A 14231-nucleotide genomic window follows, 5' to 3' on the forward strand; every position below is an offset into this window, starting at 1 on the left:
GTGCCAGGAAGAAGGGGAAACAGCTGAGATTTTTACTCCTGCAGTTCATAGTCTTGCTGAACATTGCAAATATGGAATGTGACAATAAGAACTACTAAGAGACAGGATAGTTGTTGGTATAAGAGATATCAGTTTATCTGCACAGCTTCAGTTAGACCCAGATCTCAGAGTAGCAAAAGCTATAGCAAAAGTGAGACTGCAAGAAACCATAAGGAACAGCAGTGTGACTCACAAGCTAGCAGCCTGGCGGGGACGGGACGGGACTGTATCAAATAATATTGACACAGGAAAGAGAAAAGACCCAAATGTGAAAGGAGCAGTCAGACCGAATTTACAACCTAAGAACAGTGCACAAGTAGAGAGTGGGAGAGCAAAGACCCTTAGTAGGAGGGTAGCTTGGAAAAGCTGTGGAAGGTGTGGCAAGACACTAAGCCATAGCTGGCAACAATGGCCTGCTAAACAGATGGAATGTGGGAGAGGCCACAAAATGGGACAATATACAGGTTATCAAGAGTAGTGGGAACAGTTTAAGAGGGAAATGCTATTATCAGATGACGAATCCCTGATTCTGAGACTATATCCTCAATAGAGCAGGCAACACCTTGGTGCACAAGCTTGACTCTAAATGGTTGAAGCCTTAAATTCAAAATTGATACTTGGGCAGCAGTCACTGAAATTCCAAAAAAAATTATAACCGATCCCGGGATGAAGAAGATCTGCAAAGACTAAATAAGATTCTATGTGGGGCGAGTAACATTACATTGGATGGTTGAGGCCAATTCCTTGAGAAACTGGAGAAAGGATGGAAAGTTCTTCAACAAATAATATATATAGTACAAGGACTGACAACACCCCTTAAGCCAAATTCAGGGAAGGCATTACTCACCTAACCCAAATACAAAGATATTTCTGCTGGAAAGAGATTCCTGGGCATCACAAATCATTGTGGGGAAATTCTTACCAAGTATAACTCATTTAACAAAATCCTTAAGGGATCTCCTGAAAGGTCACAATATGTAGATCTGGGGGAGCACAAAACAAAATGCATTTCATAAAATAAAAGAACTATTGACAACTCCACCTGTTTTGGCACAATATTTGGTCAAGTATCCAACTATAGCAGCAGAGGATAAATACCGGAGAGGGAGAGGAATTATTTAAGCTCAGTACCAATGTGGACACAAGAACAAATGGATATAAACTGGCCACCAGGAAGTTTAGACTAGAAATTAGACGAAGGTTTCTAACCATAAGAGGAGTGAAGTTTTGGAACAGCCTTCCAAGGGAAGCAGTGGGGGCAAGAGATCTAACTGGCTTTAAGATTAAACTCGATAAGTTTGTGGAGGATATGTATGATGGGATAACATGGTTTTGGTAATTAAATATTCATGGTAAACAGGCCCAATGGCCTGTGATGGGATATTAGATGGGGTGGGATCTGAGTTACCCAGGAAAGGATTTTCTGTAGTATCTGGCTGATGAATCTTGCCCATATGCTCAGGGTTTAGCTGATCGCCATATTTGGGGTTGGGAAGGAATTTTCCTCCAGGGCAGATTGGAAGAGGCCCTGGAGGTTTTTCGCCTTCCTCTGTAGTATGGGGCACGGGTCACTTGCTGGAGGATTCTCTGCTCCTTGAAGTCTTTAAACCACGATTTGAGGACTTCAATAGCACAGACAGGTGAGAGGTTTTTTGCAGGAGTTGGTGGGTGAAATTCTGTGGCCTGCATTGTGCCGGAGGTCAGACTAGATGATCATAATGGTCCCTTCTGACCTAAATATCTATGAATCTATGAATTTATGGATGCATCTTCGTATGGTTCAGGAGAAGTGCGCACCCAGCCAGAAGGAGATCAGAGACCTGGTGCATTAATACCAAGAAGTGTCACAGAAACCGAGCAGCGGTGGAAAAGGAACTCTAGCAGTCACTTGGGCCGTGAACGGCTCAGTGCCTACCTGTTTGGCTTGAATTTTAATACAGAAAGAGACCACAAATGCTTAGTTGCATTATTGAGTTCAAAACAACTGGATGACCTTCCACCTAGGATTCAAAGATTTTGTCTATGGCGGATTCAATTTTCTCTCAACGCTGAACACAGATCAGGGAAAGCATTCAGAGAGGCAGACTTTCTACCTAGAGCCCCAGATGTGCAGCCACCAATGGAAGAGGAAAAGGCTTTAGAGAAAGATATCAAAGTCTAAACTGACCTTTTTCTGGCAGCAATTCCAGCATCTGCCAGCAGACTTCAGCAAATTAGAAGTGAACAACTAAAGGACGAGACCTGCCAGAAACTGACTCACCTCTGCCAAAGAGGGTGGGGTTGAAGAAGTCAACTGCCAACAGACCTGCTACCATATTGGCAGAATCAAAATGACCTTCACATGACCAATGGCCTGCTTCTGCAGGGATGGTGCATTCTTATCCCCACAGTATTTCAGAAAGTGATGCTCTCCAAATCTGAGAGGGACAACAAGGTATAAACAAATCCAGGGCAAGACCCCAAGAATCGATATGGTGGCCCAGTCTGAGTAGGCAAATTAAGACCTTAGTAGAGGGCTGCAAGGGCAAGATATGTAACAAGAGCGGGAAACAATCACCAGGACCGCTACTCTCCACAGAACTACCTGACAGACCTTGTGTAAGCGGGGGAATAGTCCCACTATTGTGGGGAACTTTCCTGGCTTCTGCACTACCCCAGTGAAGTGGGTTAGCAAAAGGATCTGAGTCCTCGCTCCCACTTCCTTTACCCAGTGGCCTCCCTGTCCTGGAGGACTCCCCTTTCACTCTCCTGTCTGGCAGAGTCCTTGTAACCCCAACAAGGCTGGGCCCAGGATTCCTGGGGGGCTCGACCCCCAACCCTGCTGTGGTCACCTAGGACAGGGGCCAGGGTGTCCCCACTCCGGGGTACTCTCTCTGCACTGGGCACTTCTCTGACCCACTGACCATTATATACAATTTAAAGCAAATGCAAGTTATTTAATCAACAACTAATTTTAAAAAGAATAAGGGAAAATGGGAAAGGTGAAAGGAAACACATCACCCCGCTCTGTGGCAGGGAACATCACAAACAGTGTCTCTGGAACGTCAGGGCAGTTCACAGTCTGCTCCTTGTAAGTCCCAGGCCCCTTCTCCGGCCCTGGCTGTGCTGTAGGGATGCTGTGGGTTGGACACTCGCTCTGGTGGTGGCCTCACGCTCTCAGGCTCTAGGTGGTAGGACCCTTCTTCCCGGTGTCGCCCCCGCCCTGTCGGGGTTACAGTCCAAGCCTGGCCCAGCCTCTTGGCTGAGGCGTCTCCCTGGGCTGGGCCTGCTGCCCAGGGTCCCCTCGCTCCCCCCAGCTGCTCACCGCACCCAGCTCCGGACTGCTCCAGCCCCAGCTCCACCACTCTGTCTCTGCACTGCTGCTGCTCTGCCCCCAGCCCCCTGGGCTGCTTCTCTGGCCCCTCTGGCTCCGGTTGCTGCAGCTCTGCTCCCAGGACAGGTCTGCTCTGCAGGCTGCTTCTGTGACTCTGCTCCCAGCACAGACCTGCTTCCTGGGCTGCTTTTCTGGCCCCTCTGGCTCTGATTGCTGCAGCTTTCTCCCCATGGCAAGTCTGCTCTCTCTGGGCTGTGCCTCTGGCTTTGGGGCTGCAGCTCTGCTCCCAGGACAGGGGCTGCTCTCTCTGGATCTGGCCCAGCTCTGCTCCCCTCCTCAGCTTGGGCCCCTGCTTTCTCCTTAGCTCGGCCCCACTCGGTCTGACCCAGGCAATTCCAGCTCACACCAAGGATGGGACCTCCCTGGCCTCCTGACTCCCTAATTAGCGTGCCCGCCCTGTCATTCAGGCTGACCTGGAGCATTGGCCTCTCCCCATTGTTCCTGGGAGCTGTCAGCCTCAGGGTCCTGATTCCCCATCGACCCTTCCCCCTTTTTAGTACTGGGAGCTAGAAACTAAAACACCCCCACTGAATGTGAGTAAGGGGGCAACAGCCCCCTTACACTTGGCAGCAACTAGCCAGAGATTTGTTTTTCTGTAAAGGACAAACATATGTAATTGTAGTTGATTATTTCTCCAGATATATTGACTTGGCTATACTTACACAGACCTCATTGGCACAGGTCATCCAGAAACTCAAGTCAATGTTTGCAAGACATGGAGTTTCTGAAGTCCTTATATCTGATAACAGGCCTCAGTTTATCTCTGAAACATTCCTAGAATTTGCAGAGAACTTGGATTCTGAACTTCACACTAGTAGTGCATATTACCCCCAGAGCAATGGGGAGGTGGAGAGAGCAGGACAGACTTTAAAAGGATGTTTGCAAAAATCAGTGGAGCTGTATAAAGCACTCCTGGTATATCAGCCAACACCTCTTGCGTCTGAACTATCTCCAGCAGAACTTCTAATGGGAAGATGAGTAAGGGCATCTTCACCTGTGGCATCACTACAACTTAGCCCTAAGTGGCCCGATCTGAAGGAATTTTGAAAACTGGGGGCGGAAATAAAAATGTGTCAATCACAAAACTTCAGTGTTCCACACAGAACAAAAGCGCTGCTTGAACTGAGAGCAGGCCACAAAGTTTGGCTGAAAAGCTCTCAGACATTTGGAGCTGTTTAGAACTTGGCAGACGCTCCCAGTTCCTACCTAGTGGAGACTCCAAAAGAACTTCGGATTCTTCAATATTTCCCAACACAACAAAGAAGGGATCTGGGACCTACACTGTCCGGAAGTGAGCCCTGTCCACTGGGAACTTTATGCACAATCTCAATACAAGTGAGTAAATGCTCTGGAAGACTGATCAGAGCCCCCAAAGACTTGATCTTTAGAATACTGCTCCGGACCAAGTAAATGCCATTGACAAGGGGACATGGTAGTGTAAATAGTTTAAAGGAATCTAATGTTTACTTTGGACTCTTGTGTGCATATACTTTGGTGTATAATTTAAGTTTCAATCGTTTATTATTAAGCACGGGAGGTGTGAAGTGGTTATAGAGTTCCTGGTCTTGTACAGTTACCGGAGACGATCAGGATGTGTTGCAGCGGGGAGCTTAAACATAGGAACTTCCTGATTAGGGAGTTCTCTCCTTGCTGCTTGCATGGCTCTTTGTGCCTCACATTACAGAGCCATAGTAGATCACAGGATGTGGGAAGCCTAAGAGAGGAGCACCCAAATCAGAGCATCATTTAGACCGGGAAGGATCAAGTGTAAAGCAATGTCGGTGCAGAAATGCTCGTTATCTGCCCTGTATCCTTTCATTTCCTCCATGCGCATCAGGGGAGCCTGACACTTATTACTGGTCAGTGCAGAGGGGACTATCACCAGCTCTCAGTCTTATCTGCCTTCACGTGTAGACTCTTATCCACACTGGTGCGGGCGCACGCACAGGGACTGGCAGAATCAAGGTAGCACACTGCTTTAAACATCCCTGTCTTCATTTCTTTTTAAAACCACCGAGCTCTCTGCTCTCCAGCTGTGCCACAGGCTTTCAACATAAGCCTGCATCTGTGAGCAGGGACCATTAGCAAAGCAAAAGCGACATGATTCAGGAGTGACCCGGGTCGACTGTGGTTTCTGGCTGCTTTCTCACAGAAGATTCTTGAAAGTCTGACTCCTTCTCTGATGGGAATCAGGCTACTCACTCCTGTTTCCTTGGGAAAACCTCCTGCATCTATCTTCTGTTGCACAGCAGCACAAACCCCCTTTTATTTCAATCTGTACCAACAATTACCCATAGAGCACTGAAGGCTGCCTTATGGATCCCTGGTCTAAGCTACCGTGCTAACTTGGAATTAAATTGTGTGCCCATACGAGCATCTGTGCTTACCTGAAAAACTGTCCTTGTCCATGGCGATCAGATCCCGAGCTTGGTATATGTAGCAACGCAGGTGGTATCTGCTTCCATCTTTATTGAGAAACAGGGGGAGAAAAAAGCATTCAGTTCTGCACCGCTGAAGTGCTGGAAAATCTGTGATAACTACACACGGGGCTTGAATGTTTCCTTGGATCCAGGGTGTCATGTCTTGGGCCTAAGGAAGCCAATCAAGAGTAGCACCATCCACAGCAATGGAGTTACTCCAGATTTACACCAGAGCAGAATCTGGCCTGCCTATTGTATATCACCTGGTGAATGGTCTAGTCTAGCCTTTGAGTTGTGAAAACCATTTTTTTGGTCCTACTACAATCGCATGGGAAATGCACCAGCTCCCTGCACTGTCCCAGTGGACCATACACTTACTGGGGCAAAACTTGCCTTAGGAGCTGGGCGGGGTACCTGCAGGGAGCAGAAGGAGGTGCTCCATAGAGGGATCCTCTACCCTAAGGCCTCACAGTTAGCTACACATCGCACATATCTTGAGAGTCGGTGCATCCACCTAGCTGTGGATGTAATGGCATAGGTTGCACCCCGATCCGCATTCCCTTTGCTGTTCTCAGCTTTTTCACCGAACAAAAACGTCCTTCCAGGCACAGGACCCCTGTGTGGCAGAGGATCTGTCGTGAACTTCCAGTAGGGGGCACCATAGCAGCACTTCACTGAACAACTCGGCAGATGTTCATAGATTCATAGACTCAAAGGCCTCTTGGTAAGCTGTTCCAACTTGTTTATTTCCCTCAATGTTATAAATTTACATCTTATTTCCAGTCTGAAATTTGTCTAGCTTCAACTTCCAGCCATTGGACCATGTTAGACCTTTGTCTGCTAGACTTGAAGAGCCCACTGTTAAATATTTGCTACCCATGCAGGAACTTATAGAGTGTGATCAAGTCACCCCGTAACCTTCTCTTTATTAAGCTAAATAGTTTGAGCTCTTTGAGTCTATCACCATAAGGCATGTTTCTAATCCTTTAATCATTTGCGTGACTCTTCTCTGAACTCTTTCCAGTTCATCGACACCCTTTAGTTGTGGGCACCAGAGCTGGACACAGGATGCCAGCAGCAGTTGCCAAATACAGAGGTAATATAATCACTCTACTTCTACACAAGATTCCCTGTTTACACACCCAAGGATTGCGTTGGCCCTTTGGTCACAGCGTTGCACTAGGAGCTCACGTTCAGCTGACAGGAAACTTTTTTGAAATCTCAAAATTTTTCCCAGTTTCCCACCTAGATCCACTTTCAGCATCTTCACAGCAAGCTTTAGGATCACAGAAGCATAGAAATGTCGGGCTGGAAGGAACCTCAAGGAGTCATCTAGCCCAGCCTCCTGTGCTGAGGCAGGACCAAGTAAACCTAAACCATGCCTGACAGCTGTTTGTCTAATCTGTTCTTTAAAACCTTCGATGATGGGGATTCAACAACCTCCCTTGGAAGTCTTGCTGTCATGATGAATATCTAGCCTCATCTATACTACAAATGCTAACAGCTACACCAGCAGAGCCCCCTAGTGCACACACAGTGTATGCTGACAGAAAGAGTTTTTCTGCCAGCAGAATACCCCCACCACACTGAGGGACATTATCTGCGCTGACAGAAGCACTCTTCTGTTGACATAATTGGGGTTGAGATTTCCTGGAATCTATGTCACCAGAGTGTGAGTGGGGTTTTTAACACCCCTGACTGACATAGCTGTGCCAGTGTAGTGTAGACCTGGCCCTAGGCACCTTTTTAAAATGCGGATCCTGGTCTTATTAGCCCTTATATAAACAAATCTACATTCAATCCCAGCCTCTTCCTTTTGGTCTGCTTTCTCTGGTGCCTCGACTCATCCCGACAGCGGGTGAGCCCCCAGGGAGCAGATATTACAAGGCTTTCGTCAGTGGCAAAAAAAACCACAAAAACAAAAATTGCCATCCGCACCTCAATATTGTACACCATGGAAAGAGGGTCTCGTTTAGACAAACGTGATACACCAGCATGTTGAGCACACCTATGTCAAGGCCCAGTCGAGACTGCTGCGTTGCTCTGCTCAGGATGGAAATGAGCTGAACCTTCAGGTACTGGGGAATGGACGTGAGGTAAACTGGGGTATTTACACCTAGGGTGAAATTCACCCCTGTGCAGAGAGACAAGCACAAACCCCAGGCACCTTCTGGGCTTCACTGGATCTCAGGTGGTGCCTGGGCCTTGGGAATTTCACCCCTACATCCTAGATGACTTACAGTCAAATATGCAGGAGATGGTGGGTCTGTTTACACCGAAGCTCAAGGTCGAAACCGATTTTCCATCATCGCTCTTGTCGTCTGTCACGCCCCCCTGAAGGAGAAATAGACGTAACATGAGTCCCACAGAGCCCAGCTTTTGAATAACCCTCTTTTGGACGCAGGGCCATCCCAAGGGGGGTGCAGGGCCTGGAACATAGGCACTGAGTTTCTAATCTGCCGGGGGGTGGGGGGGGCTCCCCACTGGCTCAGCCCAGGCCCCACCCCCACTCCACCACTTCCCCCAAGGCCCCACCCCTACCCTGCTTTTTCCCACATGGACTCTGCCCCACCCCTTCCCGCTCTTGCCCCACCCTGCCTCTTACCTCCCCCCGCAGTTCCACCCCCTCCCCTGAGCATGCTTGGCCCTCGCTCCTCTCCGCTCCCCAGCACCTCCTGACACCACGAAACATCTGATCCACGGCAGGCGGTAGGCGCTGAGAGGGAAGCAGAGGTGCTGATCAGTGGGGCCCGCTGGCGGGCAGAAGGTGCTGGGAGAGGGGGAGGTTTTGGTGGGGGGCTCCTCCTCGTCCCCCCCTCGCCCACCTGCCGCTAGCCGCTCACCTCCCCATTCGCCTCCTCACCTGCCTGCCTCCCCGCCTACCTCCTCACAACTTTATAGAAGTGCGAGGCCCCCCAGAGCACAGGGCAGTCTCCCCAATTCGCCACACCCAAGGGATGGCTCCAGTTGGACGTGACGGTCCGTGACATAAAACAAGGACAGCCGCTGCCCAGAAGACCTTACAGTCTAAATGGGCCATGTGCTGAGAAATGAGCAGTCTAGCCTAGATCCCATCTATCTCAGGTACCGCCCCTCCTTAAGGCAGTATCTTAGTGCTTCATTATTTTTAAGGTATTTAACCTCTCCATGAGGTAAGGCAGTGCTCTTAATCTCATTTTACTGTCACACAGAGAAGCTAAGCAACTTGCACCGAGAAAGACTGAGGAGAAACAAGGACTTAAACCCAGGTCTCCCAACTGCTAGGCTACTGCTCTATGCACCAGACCATCTAATAGAGCAATTGACATAGGACTTGATTAATGAAGAACTAAAGGAAGGTAATATAATTCATGCTAATCAACACGGCTGTATGGAAAACAGATCCTGTCAAACTAACTTGCTATGTTTTTCTGATGAAATTACAAAGTTTGGTTGATAACGGTAACAGCATTGACACAATAGATTTAGACTCAAAATGAATTGTAAACGGGGAATCATCATCAAGGAGGTGTGTTTCTAATGGCGTCCCCCAGGGATTCGTTCTTGTCCCTACACCATTTAACATGTTTAGCAATGATCTGGAAGAGAACATGAAATCATCACTGATAGAGTTTGCAGAGGACACAAAAATTGGGGAAGTGGTAAATAGTGGGAAGGGCATGTTAGTGATACAGAGTGATCTGATCACTTGGTAAGCTGGGTGCAAGGAAACAATATTTGTTTTAATATAGCTAAGTATAAATATAGACATCTAAGAAGTAGGGTTGCCAATTTTCTAATTGCACAAAACCAAACACCCTTACCCTATCCCGCCCCGACTCACTCCATCCCCCCTCCCCTCCATCGCTTGCTGTCCCCCACCCTCACTCACTTTCACTGGGCTGCGGCAGGGGTTGGTGTGCAGGAAGGGGTAAAGGCTCTGGCTGGGGGTGCAGGCTCTGCGGTGGGGCCAGAAATGAGGAGTTCAGAGTGCAGGAGGGGGGGTCCGGGCTGGGGCAGGGAGTTGGGGTGTGGGAGGAGGTGCAGGCTCCAGGAGGGAGTTTGGATGTGGGAGGGGTCTCAGGGCTGGGGCAGGGGGTTGGGGTGTGGGAGAAGGTGCAGGCTCTGGGAGGGGGTTCAGGGCTGGGGCAGGGGGTTGAGGTGCAGGCTCTGGGAGGGAGTTAGGGTACGGGAGGGGGTTACAACCTGGGGCTGGGGGTTGGGGTGCAGGAGTAGGTTTGGGGGGCGGGCTCCAGATGGGTGGTGCTGACCAAAGTCTGTCTGCTTATTTGACTCTACCCAGAAACTTCTTTACTCTAGAAATCAGGCTGGAATCTCTCTCACCCAAATAAGTTTTCTCATCAGGTTTCTGGTGCTTTGTGGCTTAGATTGGGGTTGGTGAACCAAGAGAATAGCATTTCTCCAAGGATTTCTGCTTCCCGCCTCATCGGAGACAATGAAACATGAAGATGTATGAAAATGAGAAAATATAATGAACAGAATTGAGTCAAACCTCCAAACAACCTTGTTGTTGGTTCAAATCTCACCCAAACCAGCTGACCCAAAGTTAACATTTGTAACCAGCTGGTGACATACCTACGGCTTCGTTGCTATAATTTAGGGTAGCACTGCTTAGGGGCCTCACCTCAGGTCAGGACCTCACTCTGCTAGACACTACATAGGCGCATAGTAAGAAAGTGTCATTGCCCCAACAGCTTACAACCTAAATAGACCAGAGGTAGGAAGGAAAATGACTTGCTCAGGGTCCCAGAGCAAGCCAGCGTCAGAGCCAGGAACAGATCCCAGGTCTATTGAGATGCAATCCAACACCTTAGCCCCTGGACCATGCTGCCTCTCTGACTTCCTGCATGTCACTATCCTGCACACTGCGATCACGTCGAACTTGACAGCTAAAGCAGGGATAGAACCCAGATTCTCTTATTTCTGGAGCACCGGCCCCAACCCTTGAGCAAACAGAAAATCGCAGATGGCAGTATAAGGCCTCTGACACACAGATGAGCAGTTCTGACCCCATCCATCAGAGCCCGGTGCATCACAATGTTATTGTACAACCCAGAAAAAAAGCAATGCACGTAAGCGGCCCTTCAGTCGCATTGTTCTGTTTGAACGATCTCACAGCACGGGTAGTTAAAGTGTTGCACTAAGTCCCCTTGTGAGTAAAATTAATGGAGTATGAATTTTGTTAATGGTGATACAGATGGTGTCAAATGCAGTGAAATACTCCACTCGCTGCTTGAAAGGATCCTTGCCTAACCTGGGCCAATGCTTTTTCCTCTTCTTGTTTTTGCATGCGCGCACCAGCCCTTTATCACCTCCTAATTGCCATATGTGACTTGAAATATTTAGTTGCAGGAAAAGGTGCATAAAGATAACTTCCTGGCTAGCATCAATCAGATCCTTAAATATTTCCAATTATCAAATGTTTGGGAAAGACGGGAGGGAGATATTTGAAAATAGGGCTGAGATGGATTTTCCAGAGCCATGGGGCGCCCGGGCCCAAAAATGCGTCAAAGAACTTAGGTGGTCTGCAGAGCCCTTTCTTCTTTCCCAAAAGCTCCAGGGCAGGAATAGTCATTACCAGGGCATTGTCTGCAGATCAAGCGCTGGGGTTTGCGGTGCAACTTATTTACAACAATTAAGTCATGCAGAGTTTTTAAAAGCTTACCTCCTTTTCTTTCCCTTTTACCCCCCACCCCCATCTCTCTCAACCCCTCCTCCCCAGCCTCCCAGCTAGGTTTCCTTAGCGTGGAGAAAAACGCAAAGCCCCAGCCTGTGTCTAAGGAATTTGCTGGGAGCTGAATAGTTGCACAGCTATTTTTATGACCTTTTCACCAAACATGCAGGATGGCCTGGCACGTGTCCTGCTGTTCGAAAGCTAGACGCTGCAAAAGTTCCCAATCCACACAGCGCTGTTGCGCGGTCACGCCGGGGAACAGAATCTGCCCCCGGCCCTACTCTGTTCCAGGGACGTAGCAGGCAAGGTCTGCACCAGGGCAGGGGGGACTGGGGAGCCCACGCAGGAAGGGCAAGCTCTGTGCAAATGGCAAAAGAGGACCCCTGTATCCCAACACAGGGAGGAGGGTTTGGTGTGGCTCAGAGAAGGGACACATCCATGGGCCTGATCCAATGGCAAGACACCCTTGAGAATGAATGTGCTTGCTTAGAAAGAGCGGTGTGGTAACTTAACTGTGGGTAACTAGGTTATTATTACCCTCTGAGGAAGGACGGCAAACCCGAGCAGCTGAGGCAGTCTGTGTTGCTGGGAAATTCGTAGTGTAGGCAGGGAACTGTGCAGCCTGAAAAAACCCTGGTTAGGAGGGAGAAAGACACGTGTCTCCACCCAGGAAAGGTGATGGCTGAGGAACCAGAAGCCTGAAAATGGATCCCCTGGCTGGACGACAGAGGGGGAATACAGGTGCTGCTGCTCTGAACCATGACACACCAAACTTGTAATCTAATCAAAAAAAGGTATCAAGGTCGTTTGACAGGATCTATTTTATATAAACCCATGTTGATTGGCATTAATTATATTACCCTCCTTTAATTCATTATTAATCATGCCCATTATCAGCCACTCCATTATCTGGTCTGAGATTGAGGTCAGACTGACAGGCCTATAACTACCCGGGTCACTCTGTTTACCCTCTTTAAATATTGGCACAACATTAACTTTCTTCCAGTCTTCTGGAACTTCCCTCGTGCTCCAAGACTTATTGAAAATCAGCATTAACAGTCCAGTGAGTACCTACGCCAGCTCTTCTAAAACTCTTGGGAACAAATTAAACAGATCTGCGGATTTTAAAATGTCTAACATTAGTAGCTGCTGTTTAACACCCTCCAAGAGATACTAGTGGAATGGAAAGTGTGTTATCATATGATATGACAACATCATAACAGAAACACTGAAGAATATACTGTAGTTCTGTATGGAACAATGCTATACTGGCCTGAGGCAGGGAACAGCATTGGGTAGGACCCACCAGGCCTTTTCCATCACTAAATTCAAGGGCCTGACCCTCCAGCTTTATTGCAGGTCACACTCCTGTCAACCCTGAAGCCCCATTGCTTCAGACCTTTATAACTCGATTGGAGAGTGGTTCAGGAGAATGCCCTGTAGGGAACAATCCTGCATTGGCTAGGGAGAGAAGGACTGGAATTAGCCCGTTGGCCTTTTCCATCTCTGAATTCCCGGACCCTTGCTGGAGCTCGCAATGGGAGCTGGTTCAGGGCAGTTAGCGGGAAATGATCCTGTATCAGCAGCTATCAGTTGCCCAGTAAAGTGCTGCTGAAAGCGTGTCATCCTCTCTGAATTTCCTTTAAGGCTTAGGCGTGGACGATGCACAGAAAAACAGGTAAAGAGGCAAATGGTCCCCAGTCCCCCGACTGTCCATCATCCCCGCAGACAACAACAAGCCCAAGTGAACGGCATGTATCATTACTCGTATAACACACTGGTGAGTCGGCCAAGATGGCCAATTGAGGGCCTTGGCCACTCTGGGCAAGTGTTCTCTTAGCAGAAGAAGCTTATGGGGCAGCTGCCCTCTTTCCCACCCCACCAGAGATTGAAGCAGGCACCTCCCCGTGTCACAGCTGGAGGTACTGGATTAATGAGTAATATATGGGCCAGGAGGTCTCATAAGGGATTGTCCCAGCGAGCAGAGTGGCCCAAAGGAGGGAAAGTTTTGCCTCTTAAGGAAACAGCTGGCTCTGCCTGCGCTGTGCGAATGTATTTGTCTAAGGCCTTGGCAGAACGTCCTGTTCCTGAGGTGGTTGAGGGGACCTCGTCCCAAGACACGGGTGGCTGTAGGGAGGGCTCCTGAGAACTGCTGGGAAAGCAGGCCAGGCCCCCCAGAAAAGAGCCCCTTGTGGAGTGGAAAGCAGAGGGGCGAGTGAAGGGTTAATGTTTAGCTATTCCACCTGGAAGCAGGCGGGGCACACCCTGACTGTTTCCTAGAAGCAATGCACACATTGCTCTATCCAAGGACAAGGGCTAGATATGAACCATGAGAACTTGATTGTTTGGACAGCAACTGTGGGAGGCTTTTTTAGCCTGGGCTCAAGGCCTGAGAACCAGGATTGTAGTAGATAGAGGATGGTAACTAAGCATATGAATCAACGTCATACATTCCTTTGTGTAGCAGTGTGTAATGCTTAGGGGGAGAAATATAATAAAAGGAGAAGGTGGAAGGCGGGGGGGCGGAACAGCCCATCTCCGCTGACCAGCCTGTTTGCTTGCATAAAGCTGTGTTCTGTCTCATCACTGAACCGCCACAGGCGAGTCCATCGGCGGGAAGATGGATCAGTGCTTTGCGAGAGTGGGAGGCAGCATCGGAGGCAGCCGTGTGACAGGCCCAACGGGAGCCCTCCGTCTGTCAGCCAACTGGCGGCAGGCGAGTGCC

General features: G+C 49.0%; 1 protein-coding gene across 4 annotated transcripts in view; it reads right to left on the reverse strand.

The window, feature by feature from the left end:
- Window positions 1-14231, reverse strand: part of DYSF (dysferlin) — a 307503-nt gene that overhangs the window by 116298 nt on the left and 176974 nt on the right. For all 4 annotated transcript variants that reach the window (XM_073343024.2, XM_073343025.2, XM_073343023.2 and 1 more), the window contains exons 30-31: window positions 8073-8166; window positions 5800-5877 (exon numbers count right to left, since the gene is read on the reverse strand). In XM_073343024.2, the coding sequence (XP_073199125.2) occupies window positions 5800-5877; window positions 8073-8166 (172 nt within the window). The remainder of the gene's footprint in view (window positions 1-5799; window positions 5878-8072; window positions 8167-14231) is intronic.

Source organism: Lepidochelys kempii, chromosome 4 (genome assembly GCF_965140285.1).
Source record: "Lepidochelys kempii isolate rLepKem1 chromosome 4, rLepKem1.hap1, whole genome shotgun sequence".
Classification (NCBI taxonomy): Eukaryota; Metazoa; Chordata; order Testudines; family Cheloniidae; genus Lepidochelys; species Lepidochelys kempii.